This window comes from Periophthalmus magnuspinnatus, chromosome 24 (assembly GCF_009829125.3).
Source record: "Periophthalmus magnuspinnatus isolate fPerMag1 chromosome 24, fPerMag1.2.pri, whole genome shotgun sequence".
NCBI lineage: Eukaryota > Metazoa > Chordata > Actinopteri > Gobiiformes > Gobiidae > Periophthalmus > Periophthalmus magnuspinnatus.
This window is the reverse complement of record NC_047149.1, coordinates 4,001,533-4,028,601: the sequence shown is the minus strand read 5'-3', so window position 1 is coordinate 4,028,601 and position 27,069 is coordinate 4,001,533. Positions and strand designations below refer to the sequence as shown.

The following is a 27,069-nucleotide window of genomic DNA, read 5'->3' as shown; positions in this document are numbered from 1 at the left end:
ATCGTACATCGTTTTTAATTTAAGCTTTTAAATCTGGTCGTCAAGGCAAATTGCTCTTCTGCATTGTGACATTGATATCAGCCCCTAAATCTTTATAAAACCATGCCTTTACTTTGACTATGACTTTATTCTTGTAAAATTACGACTTTAATGATGAAATGTTATGACTTTATTCTCTTACCGCCTGCATACTTTATTTTTTTTTTTATGTGACCCTTATGCTTCACCATAGTCACTAAATAAACTTACAAAATTCATCTGTCATCATCTATTAATCATCTGTTACAATAGGAGGTATAACATTTATGTATTTATTACGTTATTATTTCATGGTGGCCATACACAAAAATGATTATATCTTGTGGAACACTGCCAGTACTACTCCCACCACAGATACTCCTATCACAGTATAGTACACACCGAAAAACTTATGTAAATATATTTATCCTTTTAACTGTTCACAACTGGGCTATTAGATTTTATATAGAATAAGACGGGATATTTTGCTGTTTATGGTAAATGGTCATATTTTTATACAGCACTTTTTTTTCCACTTTTTCCGCTTAACATCAAGGAACCCCTCACCCATTCACTCACGCATGGTCAGAACATGGTTAAAAGTTAATAAAAGTCACTGGACAACCCTGCCTGGTTTTAGACCTTTACATAACGTGCTAAACTGAACTAAACTGAACTGCTCTGAACTGAAATAAAACAGAATACTGAGCACGTAAAGCGTCTAACCTCGTCTTCTGTCCTGTGCAGATTTCCCTGTACACTGAACGGCTGTGCCAGAAGAACCGCTCCCTCTAGTGGCCAGCGCCGGTCCTGCGCCTCAGCTCTGCCTGTAGACCAGCCGAGCTCGCACCCAGGAAGTGCTCGCCTCACCCAGGTCACGTGATCAGCGACCAGCACCCATGGGAGAACCAGCGCACCCACACCCATGTCCCGGACCAAAGAGGGCTGCTGGACAATGCCACCTTTGTCACATATGAAACCATTTACTCTCCAGAATGTCCTCCGTGACGAGACTGGGGACACAGGACAGAATTTATGTTGAATTTTATTGCCACATTTTGAAAGTAATTAGCCAAAGTGAATGTTGCTTTTGATATGATATATATAAGCACACGTGTTGTTCGGTCACGCCACACCATGATAAAACACTAATATTTTTATGTCTGTGTAAAGAGACCGCTGCTTTGGGCATGAAGCGGGGCCAGAGGTGGGTGAGACGCCAAAAAGTGTACTCGAGTAAGAGTAACGTTACTTCAGAATAACATTACTCAAGTCGAAGTAAAAAGTAATGGTCCAAGAAGTGACTCAAATAAAAGTAAAAACATATTTGGGAAAACTACTACTCAAGTAAGAGTAACTTAAAGAGTAACTACAGAGACGTAACATCTAATTTTGTCACTTTAGACTCACAGTGTGTACTCAAGTAATAGTAAAAGTATGCTGCTAGGAAAGTACTGTGAAATTACAAATATTTTTCCGTTGCCATATCAAATAAGTATATTTTTTGCGTTTTCCTGCTTCTTTTTGTCTTGGGTTGATACTACTATAGCGCAGTGATATGCCAGATGCCCTTACGTGACCTCAAACTAACAACCTTACCGTCCAAGGGTACATGTTTAACCTAGTGCATCATTTTATTTGGAAAGTATTAGTTAGCTCTGCAGATGTGCGCGCCCACGGCCACTCTTCTCTCCATCTCCTCTTCTCTCTTTCCTCTCCCCCACCCTATCTTGTGTCATCTCTCCTTTCCTCCTTCCCCTCTCCTCTTCTGTTCTCTTATCTCATCCCTTATTTTCTCTCTCCTTTCTCTCTTTCCCCTTTTCCTCTCTTCTCCTCTTCCCTCTCACCCCCTTTCCTCTTATCATCCCTCCTTCCCCTATCATTCTCCTCTCCTTTTGTCTCTCCTCACCCTCCCCTCTCCACTTCTCCTCTTCTCTCATCCATCCATCTCTCTATCTCCTCTCCTCTCTCCTCTCTTGCCCTCCTCTCTCTTTCCTCTCCCCCATCCTACCTTGAGTCATCTCTCCTTTCCTCCTTCCTCCTCTCCCCTTCTGCTCTCCTCCCTTGTCTCATCCCTTATTCTCCCTCTTTCCCCTTTTACTCTCTTCTCCTCTTCCCTCTCACCCCCTCTTCTCTATCATCCCTCCTCCCTGTTCATCTCCCCTCTCCACTTCTTCTCCTTCTCTCTTTCATCCTCCCGTCTCTCTCCTCCTCTTTTCCACTCTCTCTCTCATCCCTCCTTCTCCTCTCCTCCTCTTCCTCTCGTCTCTCCGTGCAGCCCTGTGTGGTCCGCTCTCTCTTACTCAGCCTGAACCTGATCTCTTTTTGGGGGGGAGTGGGTTTGTTTTTCCCTGCCCTGAGCTCCACAAAGAGGGGCATTGTTCGGCTGCACGTATCCCACGCCGAGCCTCCGATCCTGGGTTACACGTCTTGGGTTACCTGGGCTCAGACTTCAGCGCCATCTTGTTTTTTTCCTCCTCCTTTTTGAGCGACAGCCAGGAACATGGTAAAACTAGCCTCCCCGCACCTCCGAGCCCCAATCCAAACAGCGTCCAGGTTCAGAACTGATTGCCTGGGATTTGGGAGACTCAAAACCTCCACATTTGAACTCGCTTTGGGGAGAGTTGGGAAATTGAAACTCGGGGTGTTGGATAACATGTGATGGGAGAGGTCTCCAAACTTGCAGACATGAGTTAGAAGACTTAAGGAAAAATAACTTATGGATAATGTGGATTTGTTAAAGAAAAAGTAGTTTTAGCCATGTTGAAGGAGCACTGAGCCGAGGGGGTAGAGTATCCAAAAAACGTACTCAAGTAAGAGTAACGCTGCTTACAAATAATATTACGCAAGTACTTTAGCGTTTTGGTGTAAGAAAACATGCCGATTGTCTTCTGGTTGTTGATTTTCTGAACACAAGGGCTGCTGTAGGCTGTAACTCACAACAAAACTAGAGCAAAATAACAGCAGACTCAACCATACACTGTATATGTAAATGGATGTAGCTAACCTGCTAGCTAGTTTGTTTTTTTTCATGAGCACGGTTCCGGCTCCATCGACTCTGGCTCCAGCGGTGTGAGCGGCAAGGGGCGAGGCTACCTGCTACCTGAGTGAGGCTACCTGCAGCAGCCTCACTCTGGATTGGCTCTTTGGTTGCTATGATACTCGCGGTCGGAATTTCAAATATGTAACTTGGCTCCAGATTAGCCGCTATAACTGCTAGCCTCGATTAGCTTCATTTGACTGGAGCTGAACGCTGTGGGTGACGTCACACTCACTTAGTCCACTTCTTTATACAGTCTTTGTTCTCAACTCTCTCCAAAACAGACCAATTACTGACAAATATAACCTTTACATCAACTCGTCGGCATAGCAACCAAGTGTCACATACTTAGCAGTTACCATAACAACACATAAACAGTTATAAGAACAACAAAAAGGTGTCGACTCTGAACTAAACACAAAATATCACATCATTACAAGACAAATAAATGACTCAATTAGTGTCTGGAAAAAGTCCCGCTCTAGTAGTAAAACAATGCTAACTATTACTCATGTAGGAGTGAAAGTGTGCTGCTAGAAAAGTACTATTTGTTTAAAAAGTTACTCAAGTAAATATAATGGAGTACCACCCTGGTACTTTTGATTAAGTAAAAGTCACTTCAGTCATGTTAAAGGGAACATTTCTAGAGTGAAGTATGCCACTTGCTTGTTTCCATGGAGATGTCTTTGCTTTGCCTAGAATGTTTCATAGTATAGCATTTAACCAATCCACCTCCATGGAGACAAACAGGCGACATCATCACACCCAGTTACAGGCCAGATCAGTGGAGACGCGACCCCGCTCAGTGTTCTGTTTTCAAGTTTAGACTAGTTTAATGCCATACTGTGGAATATTCCAGATGATAGCATTAAAATAGAGACAAGCAAGTGGTATATCCTCCACCAAAAAAGTTCCCTATAACTTTAAAAATAAGTTATGGATGTTGTGGTTTTGTTCAGTCATATTAAAGGTGTACTGCGTAATATTTCTAGTGGAAGGTACGCCGCCTGTTTGTCTCCATGGAGATGTTATTACATTGCAAAGAATGTTCCACAGTATGGCTTTAAACTTCTGTCAGTCTCCATGGAGTGTTGCTCTACATGGCCAAGTTACGATCCAGATCTGTGGAGAGGCAAGCCAGCTCTGAATAGGAACTCATGTTTTCCAAGGTGTTTTTAAGCAATAAAAAACACCATAATGAAATCAATTCTAGACAGATCTGTTTAATGCCATACTGCGGAACATTCCAGGTCAAGCAAACTCTAGCCAAACATGTGCAAGTGCAAATAAACTGTGTATAAAAAGAGATTATTCAAAAACAAAATGATATGCAAATTTCAGCTGAAGAAGTAATCATTTAATGTTAGACCCACCAACCCAAAGGTCAGTGGTTCAAATCCCAGCTCCGAAGGCAAGACACTTCTTCCACCGAGCCACATTATTTCAAAAGATAAATTACATCCCTGTTCTAGTTCCTTTTAGTTATTATTACAGTTGCCATTGTGTTATTGTTATTGGATTTAGAAAGACTTTCCTTGGTGCACAAATGTAGAAACCATTAAAAAAAAACATACTTTTTTATATTAAACAAAAGTGATTCTTTAGGCCATGTTATAATATTGTCACCTTCTTAAAAACATACTGCAGTTGTGTTTTGTTTCATTCACACATGTTTCAGTAACTCTTTATTATTAGTCTGTTACATCTCCAAAGCTCAAAATGCTCTGTTCCACCTTGTGATGTCATCAAGTGGTAGTTTTCAAGTTAACACCTCCTTTTACCTTTAGTCCAGTAGAGATTGGCAATTCCAGAGCTGAAATCCAAATAATTCCAGTGAAGGTGTAGGGAGTTTAAAAACACAGTGGAGCACTTCCTGTATTACCACATGATGACATCACAAGGTGGAACAGAGTGTTTTCAGTTTGAGAGAAGAACTCTGCAGGGTTTGTGTGTTAAACATGTGCGAATGAAACAAAACACAACTCAGGTCTGTTTGCGATGAGGAACATTATAACACAGATAGAGAGAAAACATTCTAATATGAGTCCTGTAAATGTCACGTGAGAAAACGTCTCTATATTTGGCACAGTTGTGTCAAAGCACTGACTGTAAACCCACTCACTTGTTGGTGGTGGTTCATTTGTTGCCACTAGAGGGCAGTGTTTATCTATGGGGAGTGTCTATCAGCCTGGTGTCAGTGCCACCTCACCACACAGCCAAACTCTGCTGCCAACTTATTTCACTCATATCTTTCATTTTCATTTTCCTGAGATCAGTCAGTGTTCATGGTCCTGTTTAGGTGTTTGATTTTACACAAAAAGATGAGAGTGATTAACTAACTAACTAAACTGTTGGCTAATGCTAGCTAGCTAGTGACTGTAATGTTACCTGAGATGGACTGTTTAACAGCACAGATCAGCCCATGTGTTGTAGCTAAGTCAGTTCTTTCTGGTGAGATTGTGTTGAAACAAAGCTCAGAATAAAGTCTAATTTGAGTCACAGAGCTTCAGACAGAGCAGTGCCTCCAGTTATGTTCACCCTCACCTGGGAATATTGACGACGTCAGCTGCAAAATATCAATATTTTATGCCAAGATATATGTCACGTGTTCAGCTGTGGGAAGTACTTTAGAGAAAAAGTAAATAAATAAAAGTTTATCACACGATATAGATCAAATTTACAGCGGGCCAAAATTAAAAGCTGTGACTAAGTCATGGGCCAAACTAAATATTCATTGAAAAATTTCAGCATCTGCATGTTTTTCAGAAGGGGTGGATAAAAATGGAGTGAGGCGACAGGTAGCAGATGCTAATGAGTATCACCAGAAATGGTAGGGGAAAAGCATTCTGGGATTCATACTATTAACAGTGCATGCACTATACTGGGGCGGCGGCCATGATCTTGCAGGCCAAATATAATTATACTGAGGGCCAAATTTGGCCCGCGGGCCTGAGTCTGGCATGTCTGATATAGATGTTAGGATAGATGACTTCAGAGTGTAACACAGACCAACAGAAAGAGAGACGCCAAACAGAAATCAAAAATGGAAATGAAAATGTGTTGTGCCATTTAAAAACTCAAATCCCAAAAAGTCATCCAAGTTTATAATGTAAAGTGTATTTCAGGTTATCTCAAAATAGTTGACCCACCTTACAGTTAGCTATAAGATTCTGTACAAAGCTCCGCCCACAAGCCTACATCACCCATGCTCCCGCACAGCCATTATCCATAAATATACAAAAGCAGGGGGAGTGACTTAGCACAGAGAGCTAAGAAAGGGAAGACTAATGGTGTGTTCATGGACGCCCTGGACACACTTCATCTTGACGTGGGTCCTGAGCGTCTGTTGTGGTCTGCGATCTTTGGATGTTTTGTTTTCCCTGTGTCTTTGTGAATGCTGCAGACCAGTTTGAGAGAGTGACTTTAGTGTATTTATTACATAAAACCCATCAGCGGAGGCTATCGGCTCTGCGGCGTGTCTGGGTCAGTGACTAGCCTTTATGCTAGCCGGCGCGCCCGTCATAATTAAGTTGCCGCTAGTTTGTGGCTGATGTTTTTCTACTTTTTTCTGGATAATGTCATCGCTTTTTCACTGGAGCATAGTCTCTGATTGGTTGACACTGCAATGACATGATGATTTAAATATGTTATGTGTTAGCAGTTAATACCCCACAGAAGTCAAAAACCCCCTCTTTAATACCCCACAGAAGTCAAATACCCCCTCTTTAACTGGAGCAATACTTACAATCAGGATTAAAATACAATTCATTCCACGGCCCTAATTTCTGCCTCAACTTTGAAATGTGAGAACTACACCAGCTCACCAAATGAAAGCGCCCCCTGCTGTCTCATGCCCATAACAGTGTCCCGTCTCTTTCTCACGTGTCCTTGTCTTTACTGTGTGCTAAACCTGTATTTGAGTGTCCCCTCCATTCCAATGCAATGCCATCACATACTAAGAATATCCGGATGAACGGGACTGGCCGGAGAACAGGTCACCGGCCCGTCACAGTGTAAATACAGCCATGAGCTCACTGCGGGCTCTGTACGGGGACGCCTTCATAAACTGCCATTCATATACTTGCACATGTACTTTGACTTTGCCATTTTGAGTTTTGTGTCAGTAAAATGATGTACGGATGAACTGTCGTAAGTTTTGTTGTATTGTAAAAATCCACAGGTACTTGGTGACCCTGGAAAAGGCATTTATGGGAATAGACATATGTTTGTATGGATAGATATAACCAAAGTATATACAAGAGACTTGGTTTGTAATGTAAAGTAAATAAATAAAAGTTATTCTATGAGCAACTACACTGTTTTTCTGTTATTAGTATTTGGTAGTAGCAGCTAGTAGTAATAGTAATAGCAGTAGTAGCAGTAGTAGTAGGAGTAATAGTTTTAGCAGTAGTAGTAGTAGTAGCAGTAGTAGTAGTAGTAGTAATTTTCTTTTTCCTTGAGTACTTTTCTTGGACCATCTCTTAGCACCTCTACTTGACTCATTATAGACATAATAGTACTCTTACTTCAGTACATTTTGGCCACTCTGATGTCAGTATAGTTCATAGTACTGTGTAAAGTACTATAAATAGTGCGTGCAGTAGGACAGCATTCCTCCCGCTCTGTGTCAGTCTGAGGAACAGGAAACACACACGACATCCGGGACTCTACAGGGACATATGAGTGAAGGCGTAAGGTGAAATATAAGTCTGTGGATCACTCCACAGGTAAAGTCCCACCGCAGAGACGCACACTGATGTACAGCCCACAACACACAACACAACACAGGTGTGAGGAAGTCCAAACATGGGCACAAAGAGACCTGCAGTGAAGGCAACGACACCGGAAATGACACTGCCTTCAAAATAAGAGTGTGAAAGAAAGACAAAGAAAGAAAGAAAGTGCCATTACCCATCTATCTCCATAGAAACAGGCTGGTGCGCCAGGTCAAGTTACAGGTCAGACAGATCTGTGGAGAAGCGAGCCTGCTGGCAGATAGAATGCTTTATTTAGGAGATGTAAAAACACTATAATTATGTACCAAGATTATTAAAGCCATACTGTGAAGCATTTCAGGTATAACAATAACATTTAGCACATGACTGGTGGTGAGTGAGCAGACGGGCAGACAGTGGGAGATGGAGGAGGACTGTTGTGTTTTAGGTTACACAGTGCAGGTTTAATTTACCATCCTTGGTCATGCCAAATGTGTGTTTCATGCACAAAATATTAAATGGTCTCATTTATGGGGAGAGGACAGACACTCTACACTCAAAACACCAAAACACCAAAACATACAACATCAATCCTGTGTTGGCAGTGAACATGAAAACAGAACTGACAGCATCTGATTCATCAGCACGTGTCCAGCCTGAGGCACCTACACACTGCACCCAGCCCTGCTGCTGAACACACTGATTAGAACATGTCGGAAAAAAACAATTTCAGATTAAACGCCCTGAAATGTACAAATGAGTGAGCTGCACTATTGCACCAGTGTCAGTGAATCCACATCACTCCATTATTAATATACACCTTACACACACATTTTTATTATGATTTAAAAGAGACATGGGAACCATGAAATGCTTATATCTATACAGTTTACACACACTTTGTATTGTTTGTCAGACGTTAACAACTCAAACTCCTCATACAGGATGTGGGTCAGCTGCCACTCTCTGACCCTGCTTCACAAACCTCTGCAGTGATGAGAGAGAGGCAAACTCATCATCCTCTCTGCTCTCTGGGTCAAATTTAGGATTTGTAAGTTTAGTTTAAGTCAGAGCCAGTTTCACTTGTATCCTGCTCATCAGGGGCCTGATGAACCCATTCAATAGTGATTCAGTAGTAGATTATTCAGATGAATGTATTTAACATAGTTTTGACTTCATACTTTAAATAGGCTTGACACATTAATATGAGGCCTGTATCACAATGCAGTGTGATGTTATTCAGGTTACATTGGTGGGATTACTCAAATTTGCTATAATAAGTACTGATTATGATCAATTGGGCCAGTTCAACTGAAGGTCTGAGGGCCAATAAAAATGGTCTGAGGGCCACATTTGGCCCCTGGGCCATAGTGTGGACACTCCTGGTGTAGTCCTTCAGAACAGGAAAAAATACTCAGGATTTTGACTGAAAACCTTGAACAGCTGAGCCCAATGAACAGACCGTGCAGTGACTCAAACCACGTTTTAAAACCAGTCTTTACGTGGTCGTGGTTTACTGTGAACACTCCAGTCTCTAAGGCTCCACCTGTTGCGCTTTTACTGCGCCAGCTCTGACCGGAAGCACTCTGGTCCACCTCTGCGCGCTCCCTCCTCCCCGGGTGCGTGCCGTGCGTCCCCGGAGCGCAGGAGGAGCAGGTCGCCTCTAGTGCGGAGTTCAACCCACACACTGCTGCGGCGGGTCAGATTTGTGTTGTGTCTGATCAACTTTTCCTTTAACCTGCCTCCCCCGCGCGCACCTGACAGGTCCGGCCCCGCGCGCGCGTGGCTCACTGTGTCCGGATCACCTTGAGCGACACTCCGGAGACTGTCCCTTCTTTAGATAAATGATTTAACTTGAGCAGCTCCCAGACGCGTTGGATCTGAGTGCGCCGACATGAGGAGGAGGGGCGGGCTGTGAGCGCGCGGACCTCGGCCTGGACACGGAGGTGGGTACAGAGAGTTATGTTAAAGTGTGTTTGTGAGTGGAGACAAGAAGTACTCACACAAATAATCACTCAGTGCGCTTAAAGGACCATTTTACACTATGTTATAATGTTACCTGGAGTTGTGTTTGTTTCATTCACACATGTTTAACACACAAACCTGCAGATTTAGAGTTCTTCTCTCAAAATGAAAACACTCTGTTCCACCTTGTGATGTCATCATGTGGTAATAGGGGAAGTGCTCCACTGTGTTTTTATGCACACAAACCTTGACTACAATCATTTGGATAATTTCAGTCCTGGAAGTGCCAATCTTTTCTAAACAAAGGGTAAAAAGGAGCTGTTAACTTGAAAACTACCACTTGATGACATCACAAGGTGGAACAGAGTATTTTGAGCTTTGGAGATGCAACAGACTAATAATAAAGTGTTACTCAAACATGTGTGAATGAAACAAAAGACAAGTCTAGGTCTGTTTTTGAGGAGGTAACAGTATTAGAACATGGATTAAAGCTCATAAGAGTCAATTTTCTTCTAACTTTATACAATTTGACTTATATTTTGATAATTGTTTTGATCATATTCAAAAAAAGTGAAAAAATATGTTTTCAATAAAAACAATGGTATAAAAGCTAAAATGCAAAAGTGCCTGTACCTATGTAACTTTTCTGGTAGAGGTTCACTACTTGAGTGTCTCCATGGAGATTATTTTGCTTTGTCTGAAATGTTCCACAGTATGACATTAAACTTATCTATCTCCACGAAGCATTAAGGCCACTAAACCAAGCTACAGGTTGGATCTGTGGAATAGCGACCCCACTCACTGTGAGAATTCATGTTTGTTTTTTTTGTTGTTTGTTTAAGTACTACAAAATGTTTTATTTCAGTCTTGATATGTGTAATGTCACACTGTGGAAAAAAGCAATGCAGTAACATATCAACAGAGTCAAGCAAGTGGTACTTCTTCTACCAGAAAAGTTACATAGTTAACCTTTAACCTTAAAGCAGACCTATTCTTCAAAATGGACTTTTCAGAGCTTTTACCCATGTTCTAGTTGTTTTCTTCTCATTTCCTTTAAAGTTGTATTTGGAGTGATTCGTGCATGTTTGAGTCATCTTTAATCACTTATTTTCAACACGTCATTTTGCCAATCAGCCCTTGTTCGCTCCTCCACCGGTACATGCTCACTGTGATGTACTTACTTCGTTGTCCAGTTTTATTTTCTAAATTGGTGATACACGTAGGATTCAGCAGTGTTGCATAGATTATAATTTAGATTTTAAATATGCAGATTACAGTGGTCCCTGGTTTATCGTGGAGGTTACTTTCTAAAAATAACCTGCATGAAGTATCAGCTTTATTTTTGACAATTATTCTATATGTTTTGCAGCTGTAAAACCCCTCACCACACACTTTATACACTTTTTTCAGACAGGCATTAACACGTTCTCACATTTCTCTCTTTTTTAATTAATTAATAGTGACTCGTGCACGATAAGATCTGCTTTAAAAAGTGTAGATTTTACCTGGAACGTTCCACCGTATCAGTCTCCATGGAGCAAGGTGTTCATGAACCAAGTATTTTTGCCATCTAATTAGAAAAATGCAAGAGAGAGAAGTTGTGAAACTGTGAAACAATTCAGGGGACACAATAACATCTCCATGGAGACAAGCAGGTGGCCCATCCTCCACCAGAAAAGTTCTATAGTGCAGCTTTAACATGAGTCTAATAATATAAATAGAAAATTGTTGATGTTATGACACAATTTTAAAAGTGCAGTATGTAACTTGTCTCGGGAAGGGTCTACCACCTGCTTTTCTGACCTGTGATTTGGCGTGTTGGCACCATCTGCGTTTTTCCACTACTATAGATATTTTTAATGCCATACTGCGGAACATTTCAGACGAAGCAACAACGTCAAAATTAATCACAATCAAATCGAAGGCTATAATTTTTGAAATACCATGATTCTCTGCACAAATACCAAAATATTCTCTCTTATTCTGCATAAAAACATCTAATCATGTAGTTTAGATCTGTACAAACATGTTCTGAATGTGATTTTTGTATAAGTTGTTTCAGTTTTTTGAGTTTTAAATGTGAACTTTGAACACATGGATATGTTTAAGTCGTTCAGCCCTAATCTCCATTTCCATTTCCACCAAAAAGTGACTTGAGTAAACTTACCCCCTCTGCCTACAGGAGTACACATTTTGGATTATATTTTGGATGATCTTGTTTCCTGGCGAGTGGAGCTGAGCGGCAGCGACGATGCTGGGGGCCGAGGGCAGACTGGAGAGCCGGGTTCTGAAGCTGGAGGCCCTGGTGAGGAACCCGCAATGGGCCCTGAACCTGGAGACTCTGCTGGTAAGTCTGTGGAGATGAGATGTGTGAAGAGCAACTACTACTGCTAGTACTTTTGCACTTCTACTGCTGGATTCTTTTATAGTATTTCAAGGACTTCTCACCATTCAAAACATGGAATAATTCGTTTTGAGTTATTAATTGTTATGGCGATGGTCCTAATTTTCTGTCACAGCAAAAAAAAAAAACAATGGATGGACTACCTGCATGTACTACTTTTTTACTCACTGCCACTACTACTACTACTAGACAAGACAAGGCAAGTTTATTTGTATAGCACAATTTGTACACATAGTAATTCAAAGTGCTTTACAGAAGAAGAAAGATGTTAAAATCACACAAATAACTATAACTGTAACTGTATCACCATTGTCTTTTATCACTTGTTGCATTGGTTTGGAATTCTTGTCTTTACAAAGTTTTGGAAAAGACACAGTATCACTCAATTTTAAGTTGAAAGTAGCAGTTTTTTCACGCTCTTCTCTGAAAGTAACTGTGGGTTGGTTACCACTGGAAGTCACAGGGAGCGTCCGGTGAAGTTGTTTTTCAGATTCTAAAGCAAATATCCATGCTTGTACCTCATTAATTCGTTGTCGATAGTTCCGACAGTGTTCACAGAAAGAATTCCTTTGGTTTCTTACCCCGGAAATTTTTGACTGGCTCGTCAAAACTTTCGTTAAAAATGTAAAAATTATTTAAAAGTCTTGGTTTACTAAAGACATTTTCCAGCACTGGAAGAGGTAAAATGATTAAAAAGCAAAGGAAAGAAGGAAACAGCAGGAGCAAGCCAGGTTTGTGTCTACACTCTTCAGAAGCAGGAAGTACATTCTAATACTACTACTACTACTACTTTCCATACATCTAAATGATCACTACCATTATTACTACAACTGATACTTTGGCTACTATTGCTACTACCTCTGCTATAAACTTTCAACTGCTAAAACTACTACTGCTACTTGGCTACTATAACTGCTACTGCGACCATCATTAGGCTAGTACTACTAACACTGCTACTACTGTTATTGTGTCTGCTGTGCTATTAGACTGTGACCAGTACTACCGCTACTCTTACTACTACTGCTTCAACCACTACTCTTCATACTCTATAATCCATCTACTACTAGTGCTACTTCTACTACTACTGATACTACTACCACTTCTACAGCTAATACTGATTCTACTACAACTACTGCTGCTGTTGCTACTATTGCTACTACTTGTACTACCAGGCTTTAACTGTGACTTCACTAACACTACTACCACACGGATATTGCTGCCACTATCATTAGTCTAGTACTACTAACACTACTACTACTACTAACACTACCACTACTGCAACTGCGACTATTGCTACTACTACTACTACTACTACTACTACTGCTACTGCTACTACTACTACTACTACTCCTTTTGCTAGTACAGCAACTACATATAATTATTCTGCTTATACTAGTACTATCACAAGTACTACAATTACTACTACTGTACCACAACTATTACACTGCTGATGTTTGCTGTTGGTCAGTGGTGGAACATAAAGTAAAAGTAGTAAAGTACTGCAATTTTAAGTATCTGTACTTTACGTAAACGATTTTAGTTGATACTTTTTACTTTTACTTCACTAAATTTGAGAGCAGTATTTGTACTTTCTACTCCACTACATTTTTGAACAGGACTGAAAAGTATGTTTTTATTATTGTGTGACACCTGCTGAAAAGTCTGAGTAGTTTATTCCAGCACGTTCATTTTTTGGACAAACAAAAATATAAAAATAAAAACAGCTGGGAAAAAAATGTATTGTTTCTGTTGAACAAAACTCAGCTCAAATCTTTATCAAACTCACTGCATTTGAAGCTTCATTAGACCTCAAAATCTGTGCAAAAAACGTATACTTTTTACTCTTTAAACACATTTTTTAAACAGGTACCTCAATACTTTTACTAAGTAGATTTTTTTTCATGTAATACTTTTACTTGAGTATTTTTTTGCTCCGGTATCTGTACTTACTTAAGGAAGAACCTTTAATACTTTTCACCACTGCTGGTCCTGGACCTTCTCAAATATTCTGAAATAGCTGCTGGTGTTTTGTTTTACAGTTTTGAGTCAATGGGAAATTTGATCAACATATTAAAGGTGGACTATGTAACTTTTCTGGTGAAGGGTCTGTCACCTGCTTGTCTCCATGGAAATATTATTACTTTGCCTGTAACATTCCATAGTATAGTATTAAACTGATCCGTCTTGCATTTGCACAGTCATAGATGAGTTTTATGGCTGAACAATATCTTCAAAGTGGGCTCGCCTCTTTACAGATCTGACCTGTAACTTGACCTGACAGCCTCTCCTGCTTGTGTCAATGGAGAGCCAAGTTTAACGCTGTGCTGTGGAACATTCCAAGCAAAGCAACAACATCTCCATGGAGACAAGCAGGGTGCGAATATCCAACCCAAGTTCCATAGTGCATCTTTACTGGGTCTATTTGACTGCTACTGTTGTTCTTCTATAAACCTGTCATCACTGCTAAACATAGACACTTAAGTAACACAATAAAGAGGCATATTGTGTCATACTAATCCAATGTTAAATATGACTCAGTATTTTTGTGTTGCGTAAGTTAGTAGTTTGAACTTTGGGCATCGTAGGAGTTGGTCTTATTAGCGTTTTAAAATAACGTTTAAGTAATACGGCATTCATTACATCATTACACTGTTGTAAAAGAAAAGTCTTGAGGGTCAAACAGTTTAAATAAGGCTTAAAAGGAAGATGATCATTGCCATATATTCTGGGACGGCCCAAAGATACAGCCATTCGGGTCGAGCACCACAGGACAGTAGTCAGTACAGTTGTCTGTCGCTGTATCGCAGTTCACCTTTCGAGTTCTCGCTGTTTCATGGATTTTTCCAGTGCAATTCTACACACTTTTTTACAAGTGCATTGTGTTGTGCGTCCTGATTGGCTAAGGGACTGTAGACCATTGTCCATCAGTCTCCTCCGTGCCGTGTCTCCTGTACAGTACAGAATGTGTTCAGACAAATTTACATAAATGTCGGGTGGACACTACAGCGGAGCGGCGCCAGGACGAAGAGGCGCGGTCAGAGGAACTGTAAAATACAAGTGAGTCACTATTAATTAATTAAACAAGAGAGAAATTAGAGAAAATGTTAATGCCTGTGTGAGAAAAGTGTATAAAGTGTGTGGTGAGGGGTTTTACAGCTGCAAAACATATAGAATAAATGTAAAAAATACCCTATTGTGGGTTATTTTTAGAACATAACCACCGTGATAAACGAGGGACCACTGTATACTTAAAGTAAATGTAACAATACAATTTTCAACTCTCTTTTTTGGTCATTTTGATAATCAGCTTAAACGAACAAACAAATATTTATTCATAATTTTGACAGCAGCTGCTCAAAAGGCAATAACAGATCGCTGGCTTCTTCCTGATCCCCCCATAAGCTCAGACTGGAGAAACATTGTGGATGAGATAAACGTGATAGAGGCGATCACCTTCTCTATTCGTCCAAGGAAACTGTTTTCATTAAACTATGGTCTAACTGGGTTAAATATATAAAGCCTTAACGGTTGGACTTTATCAGGTGCAGTTAGCTCATCTTGCTGTAAAAGAGCTGCCCCCTCGTTTTTGTTTCTGCTTTTGTACTTGTTTTTCTTTTTTTATTTATTATATTTATTTATTATACATGTCTAGTTAAGGTGCACTGGCTCACTGGTTCTTTCTCTCTCTTCTATAAAGTTCCATTTGTGTGAACTTCTGTAAAATAAAAAGAAAAAAAGACAGAAAACGGCTGAATATGGTATTGTTTTTGGTCTAGTAATGAACCCTGGAACTATATACCACTGTCTGAAAATAAAGAATTACAAAAAAAAAACATAAAAAGCAAACAAAAAACAGTGTCTGCTTGGTTCAAAGTTGAGTTGCATCTTAGTGGAGTTAATTTGCGTTATTCTCTATGCTGTTTGTTTAGCCTGACAAACCCACAATGATATCTCTCTGTACTTTTTATACAGATTGATATCAGTCTGGTCCCCACACCCTCCGCCGCTTCTCGAGCCAAAATCCAACATGATCATCCAATCAAACTTGTTTCAGTGACGCATGTGAAACGAACGAGCTCGTTGGTCATATATCATTTACAGACAAAATGACATTTCTCTCACCTCAGATTAACACTTTAGTGCTTCGCTTATTGATTCTGCGGATATCCATCATGGTTTTCAGTCCATTGTGGTGTTTTTTTATTTATTTTTCCACAAATTGTAATAGCGTTGTAATGGATTCACAAATGAACTTTTCACTGGCACAACATATTGGTTATAAATTGCGTTCACGTTCTAAAATTTGATGATGCTATAGTTTTAGATGGACGACAGGGGCCAATCCAATATAACTCTATGGGAGATTCACAGTTTTTGAAAGAAATCTCCAAACTTCTGATCCACAAATATTGAATCTTCTCATTATTTGTTTGGGATCGGCTCCACAAACTTGTCATACTAACCTTACGGGATAAAGTTCTTTCAACTGACAACAATCACGTCTTTGGGGTGAATAATGGCTCCACTTTCTGAAGATGTTGTGAACATTTTTTTCAAGATGTTGAACTTTGAGCCAGTTTTTGTTTCATGTGGATAGACCCAGTAATTACAGAGATATTAATCATAAACCAAACCTGTCTCCAGTTCAGTTTAAACCAGAGTGAGGCTTGTTTAATTACTCAGTCAGTTGAGTCTTGGTCAACCAAAATTTGTCGACTAAACATTTTACTTAGATGATAAGGATTTCTATGGAACAACAGCAGAAAGGAGAAGTGTGCGAGTGACTTAGTTGAAGATTTGGTATTTTTTGGTATTTACATCTAAAAAGACAGATTTAACTCATGATTTGCAAGTTTAATCTATCTATATCTTTATATAAATACATTGTTTCCTAGTACTTTTTAGTAGTTTTGCATGAACTCCCGTTGCAGGTGTAGTGCTGTGAGTGCAGTTTGGATCAGGTACACAGAGATATGTAATAGTTTTGAGAGCTTTTGACACCTTTTTCTAGTCGACTAACCGATCGGCAGCGCATGTCTTTTAGTTCAACAATAATGTCTTCAGTCGAATACAGTTGTGATCTTCCTTGAACTATTATGACATGGCTGATAACTCCAATCTGTGACCTACTAGCCTCGATTCCCACCTTGTGAGCACATACCTGAGTGCGTACTAACTTATCTCTCTTTGATTGTTCTTACTCCACCTATCATTGTCTTGTGACCCTTACGTGACCCTCAGAACAATGTCCTCAGATAAGCCCTGTGGTTGAAAGGTCTGCCTTGACCATAAGAGAAAAGCATCAGACATGCTCCACAAATGTGCTTCTAAACATCTCAGGAGGAACATGGAGTCTTCTGATGGCTGAGACCAGAGGAGATGTGGTGTTTGAATCATCGATTAATCAGTATCACTTTATTTGTCCCTGAAGGGCAGTTTAAGCACATAAAGCAGTACAATGTAACAATAACAGAAAGATCAAACAAAAGTCTCAGCGCAGCTCAACAGGTTGAGTCATCAGGTCCAGTGTCAGGGCAGTTTGAGGAGAGTAACCACCCGCAGGACAAAGGTGTCACTCCTGTGTGTCCTGAAGGCTGGGCGTCACAGCGGCTTCTAAGGCAGCCAGGTGAAGTCTGGAGGAACAGGAAAGCCTCTCCTAAGCCTCTCTGTCACTTCACTCTGTCGTTTCAGTCGGTGATGACATGGGACATTCCCTCTGGAACATCTTCTGCCATATTCAGCATAGAAAGTCTGCTGCATTGTTGTAAGAATTTCAGAGTTCACTGGTTAGCAATGCTAGTTCTGTGCAGGGATGCCAGGAAAAAAAACAAAAAAAACAATAAAAACAGCTCAAATCACACAGTCTAATAGTTCTTAGGTTCTATCCTTTGAACTGCAAATGTACTTCTTACTTGGTGAAAATCATCTCAAAATGTCAAATAAAAAATGAAAAATAAAAATGTAAATTAAAAAGTTACAGGAGCAGTTAAGCATGACCATGGCAACTGTCGAAACTTTGTCAAATCTGAGTTTAGTTCTATTCATTTGATAGATTTTCCATGAAAGTCATTAAAAGTACAGAAAATTAGATACTAACCAGTACTAAAACTAGTATCAAAACTAGATACTCATTTAAGCAAGTAACACTACTAAAAAAGTCACAGGACAGAAATGAACCTGTTCTGAATATATTTATAATGATGTGTCTCTGTATGTGTCTCAAGTATAAGACGCATAGACTAGTACACACACATGGACCACTATGAACCTACTGCACACTGAGGATTACACACATAGAACACACATGGGAATAGAAAAAATTACATTCTATTGTCTAAAGATTATTATTAAAATTATTATCATTGTGGACATTCATATTAACCCACTCTATATGATCCTGTTTTTTTTATTTTGCTTTTGTGTCCATAAATCAAGATATGAACATTAATAACAGTCAAATCAGGTTCTTCTTTCCCCGTGGTCTCCTCTCCTAGGGTTAGCAACAGGTTTGATTGACAGCATTGCTAAACGCCTGCTTCCTTCTAAACCAGAGATGTGAGCAGGAAAGGACGTTACCATCAACGCCCTTGCTCCAGATTGGCTCTTTGGTTGCTATGATACTTGAGGTTGGAATTCCAAATATGAAACTCGACTTCAAATTAGCCGCTATACCTGCTAGTCTTGATGAACTTCATTTGACTGGAGACGAATGCTGTGGTGACGTCACACTCGCTTAGGCCACTTCTTTCCACACTTTATGATCATAATGTGTAAATCTTAATGGCGCTCAACAGTGACCAGTAAATTTCTCATTAATTTTTCCCACAGACAAAAAAAAAAAAGTTGATTAAAAATCTGAAATCTTTCTTAGGGCTAATCTGCTACATGGTCACTAATGGCCACAATACGTATCATTCGTGAGTTCCTGTGTCTTTGAAGCTAAACACAGCTGTGAATGTGATCATAGCCAGGGGCACGTTTGTTCTGCCTCTGTCCCCCCCTGACCTGGGCGGATGTGACTCTGCTCTCAACATTTTACACAAAGAAGCACATTGCTAATTGTCTGCGGTGCTGCGAGCTAACAGGAAGCTAACAGGGAGCTAACAGGAAGCTAACAGGAAGCTAACAGGAAGCTGGTAAGTACAGATGGAGATAGCCCACAGTGAATGCACGACTCTACATCCTGGTACTTGTGTTCATGTGAAAGTCACTGGTGTAAATACAGGCGTCAGGTGGTACTGGAGTTTGAAACCTGGTCTCAAACTGGGTCAGACTGAGCTGGACCTGGATGGATTCTGCTGTTATTTGCTAACTTTGTCACTCAATTCTGTGGAAATCTCTTCAAAATGAATGAAGTCACTGTTGAAGGGGAGAGGCTGAGGAGGCTGATGGTTCTGCTGCTACGGTGGAGACAGAAAATGTAGTAGTTGAAGTAGTATTTGTAGTAGTAGACTAGTAGTAATTGTAGTAAACTAATGGCACTTGAAGAAGTAGTTGAAAGAGTAGTTGTAGTTCTAGTAGTAGGCCTAGACGAGTAGTAGTTGTAGTGAGAGTACTTGAAGTAGTTGTTGTCATGGTAGCTGTAGTAGTAGTAGTAGTAGTAGTATCAAGCGCTAGTGCTGCTGAAGAGGAGATGTTGAGGAAGATGATGGTTGTACTTCTGCAGTGGGGATGGGATATATGTAGTAGTTGTAGTAGACTAGTCAGTCACTAGTGACGTGATTGTAGTATTCATTGTGAATAGATCTCTGGCAGGGAAAGTCAAGTGTTCAAACAAACATCAAAGGCTAGTAGTAGTAGTGGTAGTAGTAGTTGTAGTAGACTATTGGTAATATTGGAAGTAGAGGTTGTAGCAGTAGTAGTAGCAGCAGTAGCAGAGGATGTATCTATTCAGTGGTCTATATCAACTATTGCCAAATTAAATTATCGTAATTATGTTGAAATGCTGATATGAGTCACAGTACTTCCCTACAAAACGCTGACAAGTAAACTGTATGTGCTCCGTCTGTGTGTCAGAGCTGCACTAATGACAGTCTGTTCATATTTATCAGTCACAACCAATGATTTGACCTTTGACCTCTGAACATAGTTAATGCACAGTGAGTGGAGTGGTCTGAGAAAATGTATTTGGGGAGATCTTTTACAGCCAAAAACATGAAGTATTTTAGTTTGTTAGTATTTTGTCCCTTTTCAGACTTTTTTTTTTTTTTTGTCAGAAAACATTTTGCAGTATCTGAGTTGTGATCAGAGATCATTCTGAGCTGCAGTAACGAGAAAGAGCTGAGCCATAAAACTTTGTCACCAAATAATATGAATATGGTAAAGGTATTTTTAACTTAATTCTGACAAAATATGCCGTCACTTCCTTTTTTTTTCATAGCCACCTAGGGCAGGGCCGATTTGGCAAGAAAGAAATTGCAATTTCCCTTTTAAGAACAAAATAAAATGAGCTTTGAAGTGTCGATTTCATGAACATAAACAGATTGTAGACAGATTGTAAATACATTTGCTATTTACCTCAATTTTTTTGCCCCAAGGTCTGACATTCAGACCACAGTGTTTTCCTCACAGATGACTGTAGACCTGACAGACGACTGTAGACCTCTCCATTAAAAGCACCAAACTGATCAATGACTATTCGAAAGGACCAAATCTTGAGTAAAATTAGATGAATTATCCAGCCTTATCCGTAGCTCCCCATTTAAAAATTTCAAATGACTGTAATAACCATAATATAATGATCTGTTTCTCTAGTCTTCCACAGCTCCAGACACGTTCAGGGGCCAGTATCTCTGTGTGGGACAAGAAACATTGAAATGAGCCCAGTGATTACACAGATATTAAACATAAACTATTATTTATATATATATATATATATATATATATATATATATATATATATACATACATACATATACGTATATATACGCACACACATATACATACCATTATTCATTCATTCAGAAGTGATGCTGCCATCACCTCCTCCCACCACCAGCACACTCCACATTCATGTTAGGGAATGTGGGTGAAGTGCTTTGCCTAAGGACACAACGGCAGTTTTGCCACTTCTGCCCCAGCGGTCTCACATTCCATGAACTAACCAGGCCCAGCCCTGCTTAGCTTTGGGCTGTTTTGATATTTGATATATCACCTGACCCCACCTCAGTTTTAAAGGTTCTATATCACACTATTTGAATAATCCTTTATTATTAGTCTGTCTACATCTCCAAAGATCAAAATGCTCTGTTCCACCTTGTGATGTCATGAAGCAGTAGTTTTCATCTTCACAGCTCCTTTTACCTTTTGTTCAGGAAAAATATGCAAATCCAGGACTGAAATGATCCAAATGATTCTAGTGAAGGTATATGGAGTTTAAAAACACAATGGAGCACTTCCTGTATCACTACATGACATCACAAGGTGTTTAAGGTGTCTAACATGTTAAACATGTGTGAATGAAACAAAACACAACTCCAGGTCTGTTTGTGATGAGGAGACATCATTATAACACAGATTGGAGTAATAGTGTAATATGGGCCCTTTAAACTATAGATAATCTATTCTGAATGTTGTGATGTTACATGGAGCTTTTGTGGCGGCTGCATTATAATCTGCTCTTATTGTGAAAACTCGGCGTTCTTGAAACATGCAGGAACAGGCCTTTTTCAGCTCGTGCATCTCAGATATGTGTTTGACTTAGCCACAAGCACATCATTTACATGGTGTTCAAAGAGCAACTCAGACAGTAAGGCACAAGGCACATTTGCATTAGCATAGCACTAAGAACACTGGTGTATTTGTATTTGTTTGTAAGCTACTCATTGGCCTAGATATTAGCTGTCAGTTACAAACTTACAGTGTGGATAAAGTGTTTTGCCAAGTGTTTAACCATATGTTTTCTTGATGATTTTAGCCTATAGTTCAGATCAAACAGCTTTATGTCAAACAGTCACTATTTCATATAATGTTTTTCCACCTTCTCACTCAAATCTCTTTACATCAAGGAATGACCACAGACTGTGTACAGAAGTGGACTAAGTGAGTGTGACTTCACCCACAGTTTTCAGTTCCAAATGAAGCTCATCGAGGCTAGAGCGATTATAGGGACCAATTTGGAGCTGACTTCCAAATGTGGTATTCCGACTGTGAGGATCATAGCAACCAAAGAGCCAATCCAGAGTGACTCACCGGTGAGGCTGTTGTGGGCGGGTTTAGCAGGGAGCAGGTGCTTAGCAACGCTATCAATCAAGCCTGGTGCTAATGCTAGCAGGAGAAACCTCAGGGAATGAAGGCGCCTCATTTGTCTGTTATTACTGTTGTATCTTGATTTGACAGAAGCAGTTACAGAGAGAATGCTAACGCTAATCACACACACCAAGCATATTACGCACACAGATCAATTAAAAAACTACGCTCTCGTGATCAAATAGTCGGACCATGAGCCCAAGATATTATAAGAAATCTCATCCAAATCTAGTGACTAAAGACACAACAATGAAAACTAGTCTAACTTCTATAAATATGACCAATTTGACAATGTTCTTGTAATAAAATATCACAAATGACCTTAAAGTTTCAACTAAATAATCTCAATTCTTAAAGTAGGATTTTGATATTGACAAGTGAATACATAAATGTTAAAGGTGCATAATTCAATAATGTGAATACTGAGACACTAATCCCTTAACACACATAAAAAAAATAAATAAAAAAAAACCACCTTCTCAGACTGTGTTCCCTTTTTACTGAATCCTGTGACAGTCCAAAACAAAATCTTTATCGTTGTAAAATGAACAGGTGGATTACTACATCTTAAACATTCTTTAGTCCAGGTAAATGAATTAGTTATGATCAAAAGAGACAAATAACTGTCACATCTCACAGTGAATCCAAACTCAGCCACAAGTTTCAGACACAAATTATCTCTTGGTCATTATGGACAAATTGTATTCTGGTCTTTAAAACATTCTTCTTCTTGTCACATACATCAAGTGTGAAGTACAGATCTATTTTCTGTAACTAGAACATTACCATGGTCCACATCCTCAGTGATAAAACCGTTTAAGTGTTCTTCAGCTAAGATTAAAATAAACTATCTTTACTCTACATTTAAATGAAATATTTTTAACTTCTGCAGGAAATTAGAAGTTAAACCTAAACTTTACACACACACTGCACTATTAGGACACATACGGGACAGCAGGACACAGCATGGGCCTGGATGGAACCAGAGACGTCCCACAGGTCTTCTGCAGTTCCACCTCCTCCTCAGAGACTCTGGAAGGGGCACAGTGGAGACATGACCCAGTGCACTGTCAGTATGTTTGTCGAGGAGGACTCAGCTCTGTCCGCTGCACAGTGGGATTATGGGACTTATGTTTGGTCAGTTGAAAGTCCTGCAGAGTCAAAACCTGTAACAAACACATTAAGAACATTACAAAACTATTACAGGTTAAGATGAAAGTAGATTCACACTGCAGGTCATAAATATTATTCAGATCCACTGGACATTTATATAAATACAAACAGCTACATGAAGTCAGCAGTAGTACATCTGAGAAATGATTATTTTCACCATTTAAATTGTGATTTCAATTTGATCATGATTTCTCTTCCAGTCTTCATTATTACTACAGAGGCTCATGTCCCACACCTCATGAGTGGCAGTAGTGTGTGTTTGCAGCAGGTCAGCACCTCTCCAGTTTAGTGTTAGATTCACATTCACATTTGACCCATTTCATGCATCACCTTCATCTTATCAGCCCCAGTTCTGTGACCACAGCAGTGTTTCTGTCACACATGAGGCTGCACACGAAGAAAGAACATCAATATTAAACATTTCAAACAGTTTCCTCATTATTATATGCTTAGGTCTGCTGGGCGTGACAGACAGACAGGTCTGTAGTCTCTACTTCAGTGTCAGCCCAGATCTGTTAAATTACTGTACGTCATAAATCTGACCAGTCCAAACAGTGTTCTTTACTCTTTCATTTAAAAACATTCAGGGATATTAAAAAGCAGATAAATCACACAATTAAACTAATAAATTGGAGGCTTATATTGCTTAATTTGCACATAAATATGTTTGTTAAATATGATTAAACTGTGCCTTCATGTTTTCTGACCTCTGCACTCCACTGGACATGCGTTCAGTCCCATGTCCATGAAAACGTGCTTGTTTCCTCCTCTTTATGAATAACTGCGTGGGCTTCTTTTCTTCAACGGTAAAAACATGATTAGTGTTTGTTGGGAATCTGTCCAAATATGAAAGTTTGAGTGGACTTTTCACCGCGTTACCTGCAGTTTAACAGTCTTTTAGTTAAAATCTCCGAGGCTTACGCAGTCAATACCAAACTTTTTTGTGGCGTTATGGCCTTATGTCACGTTTACAGTTGTGTTAGTAATGACTTCATCAAGTTAAAAGTGTGTACTTGTTTTCTCCGCTCTCTGGATCAGCTTTTCACTCCATGTTTTTCAAACATCTGACCAACCCCGTGCAGTGCATGATGGGATACAGGAGGCCACAAAGGATGCCTGGATGTGTCCTTCATTCGTGGGCCACATTTGTCGGCTGCATTCATGGGCTGTGTGTAATAGGACATGCCTTGTCGCCCCAATCGTGGCCTTCAAATGTAGCCACCGAAGGATGCAGCCGCTGAATTGGGACGGGGCTTATGATTTTCATGGCAAGAGTGGGATTCAAACTGACAACCTTTGGATAAGAAGACAATCACAGAGCTACTGTCACCCCTTTATAGTTATTAGAGTTTACTCAACACATTTTTACGGCTAAATTCTGCTTCTGCTTCTCTTTGTACTAGTTTACAAGCTATGTTCTGAAATTCATATAAACAAATAAGTTCTGATCATAATGCAGTGTGGTTTTAAAGGAACTGTACTTAACACGTGAAGAACAGAACTCCTGATTATCGTACAATATAATTAATGCAGACAGTGCACAGCAGACTTATTTTGACCTCAAGAGCTGCTCATATATATCTACTGGGACAAGACACGTTTTGCTTAAATACATAAACTAAACAGGGACTTCCAGTGGGATTGGTCAGTATGGCTCTTTGTTCATTTGATTGGGTCAGTCAATTAATAAAACTTTATTTATCGCTAAGGCGAAATTTAAGCCAAATCAGCTTGTAAATAGTCTTATTGCAGCCAATTAAAGGCCCAAACAGGATATCAGCTTTATCGATATCATGGAACCGATACCCAATCTAGCTAATTTCAGTATCAGAACACTGCATCCCTTTTGTCAACATTAAATAATAGTTCTTTCTATTCCCATGTGTCCTTATATCTGTGTAATCCCTCAGTCATCCAGGTAGGTTCATAGTGGTCCATGGGCATATACTAGTCTATGTGTTTTGCACTTGATCTGATACAGTTCAACATCATTCTAAACCAGGGATGTCTAAACCATGGCCCGAGGTCCAAATGTGGCCCTCAGACCAATTTTTTTTGTCCCTCAGGCTTCCTGCTGAATTGGCACAAAAACCAAAAGTTGCACTTTTTACAGCATTTCTGCCATCATAACTAACAGAACAAATGTGTTAATGTGATACAGACTTAACATAAGCCTTATTGTAGTGTGGTGTGTCAGGCAAACCTACATCAAATGCAACATTTTGAATGATTCACTCCATTGCCCTGTATCTGTGGCCTCTGCTCTGTATAAGTTTCAATATGTGGCCCTCGGTGAAAAAACGTTTGGACACCCTGTTCTAAAGCTATATCAGATTTTGTTTTCAACCCAAAAAAGCCCATATCGGACCATCCTTTTTTGATCACAGTATTTGTCAGCGGAGTCCCCACTCATCCTGCCCCGGTCTATTTTAAAACACTGCATCACTGGCCATCACGTTGTGGGGACAAAATCATGACGCAAATGCTTTATTATTAGATCAACAACATGATTTTCAGATAAGGGTTAAAATAGGTTATGATTTAGGTTAAAGTGCATATGACACTCTGCCTACTCTTTTTACTGAAACAAAATGGACATAATTAAATTTAAGATTTTACACAAAAAAACAAAAAAAAAATCCTGGTTGGACATAGGTGGGAGATATGATGTACGTAGAGGTGATTTCATAACTGTTACCTAGCAACCATAATGTAAACAAGGACCAAAACCTTGGTCTAAATTACTATCTAAATTACGCAATAGTTATGATTAAATCAGTTAATGTGTAAGCAAAAATCACAAAGGTAGAAGGATTCTGTTATAGAGAGCATCTGTATTTTTATACTTTTCTTCTCAACTTTTTCCCACAAACTGAACTGATGTAAAACTATGATAAATATTTACCACAGGTACTGTCCCACCAAACCAAGTCAGAATGAGAAAAAAACATGAAAACCTGTCACATGCACTGTAAGGTTATAGTCAATGTAATGTCCCCAATGAGCACTGAAACCCAACGTGTGTGTGTGTGTGAGAGAGAGGGAGGGGGGGTCTCTGCAGCTATTCTGAGCTCCAGGACTTTCCAGCTGCCCCTGTTCCCCCATTCGGACAGCCCCATGAACAAACACTGTTCTTGGGATGAGTCAGGCGGGACGGGGGGGGTCATCCTGGGCCCCCCACCACCTGCTGCTGCTGCACACTGTCAGCACTGCAGCACTGGAGAGGAGGGGGAGAGGGAGAGGAGAGGGAGAGGAGGGGGAGAGGGAGAGGAGAGGAGGGAGAGGACGGGGAGAGGGAGAGGAGAGGAGGGAGAGGACGGGGAGAGGAGAGGGAGAGGAGGGGGAGAGGGAGAGGAGAGGGAGAGGAGGGGGAGAGGGAGAGGAGAGGAGGGAGAGGACGGGGAGAGGGAGAGGAGAGGGAGAGGAGGGGGAGAGGGAGAGGAGAGGAGAGGGAGAGTAGAAGGGGAGGGAGAGGAGAGGAGGGGGAGAGGAAGAGGAGAGGGAGA

At 40.1% G+C, this 27,069-nt stretch overlaps 2 protein-coding genes across 7 annotated transcripts in view; both read left to right on the top strand.

The window, feature by feature from the left end:
- sobpb (sine oculis binding protein homolog (Drosophila) b) overlaps nucleotides 1-7,369 on the top strand; it is a 66,012-nt gene extending 58,643 nt beyond the window's left edge. For both annotated transcript variants that reach the window (XM_055232218.1, XM_033991395.2), the window contains exon 8: nucleotides 766-7,369. The gene's annotated coding sequence lies outside the window, so the exon portion shown is untranslated. The remainder of the gene's footprint in view (nucleotides 1-765) is intronic.
- Nucleotides 7,370-9,416: 2,047 nt separating this feature from the next.
- Nucleotides 9,417-27,069, top strand: part of LOC117392590 (rho-associated protein kinase 2-like) — a 98,913-nt gene continuing 81,260 nt past the window's right edge. For 2 of the 5 annotated variants that reach the window (XR_008649236.1, XM_055232214.1), the window contains exons 1-2: nucleotides 9,422-9,719; nucleotides 11,921-12,085. Coding sequence is in view for 4 of the 5 variants with exons in the window: in XM_055232214.1 (XP_055088189.1) it covers nucleotides 11,990-12,085 (96 nt within the window). In the remaining variant the exon portion in view is untranslated. Of the gene's footprint in view, nucleotides 9,720-11,920; nucleotides 12,086-27,069 lie in introns of all 5 variants that reach the window. The other 3 variants (XM_055232216.1, XM_055232215.1, XM_055232217.1) reach the window with 2 other exon arrangements.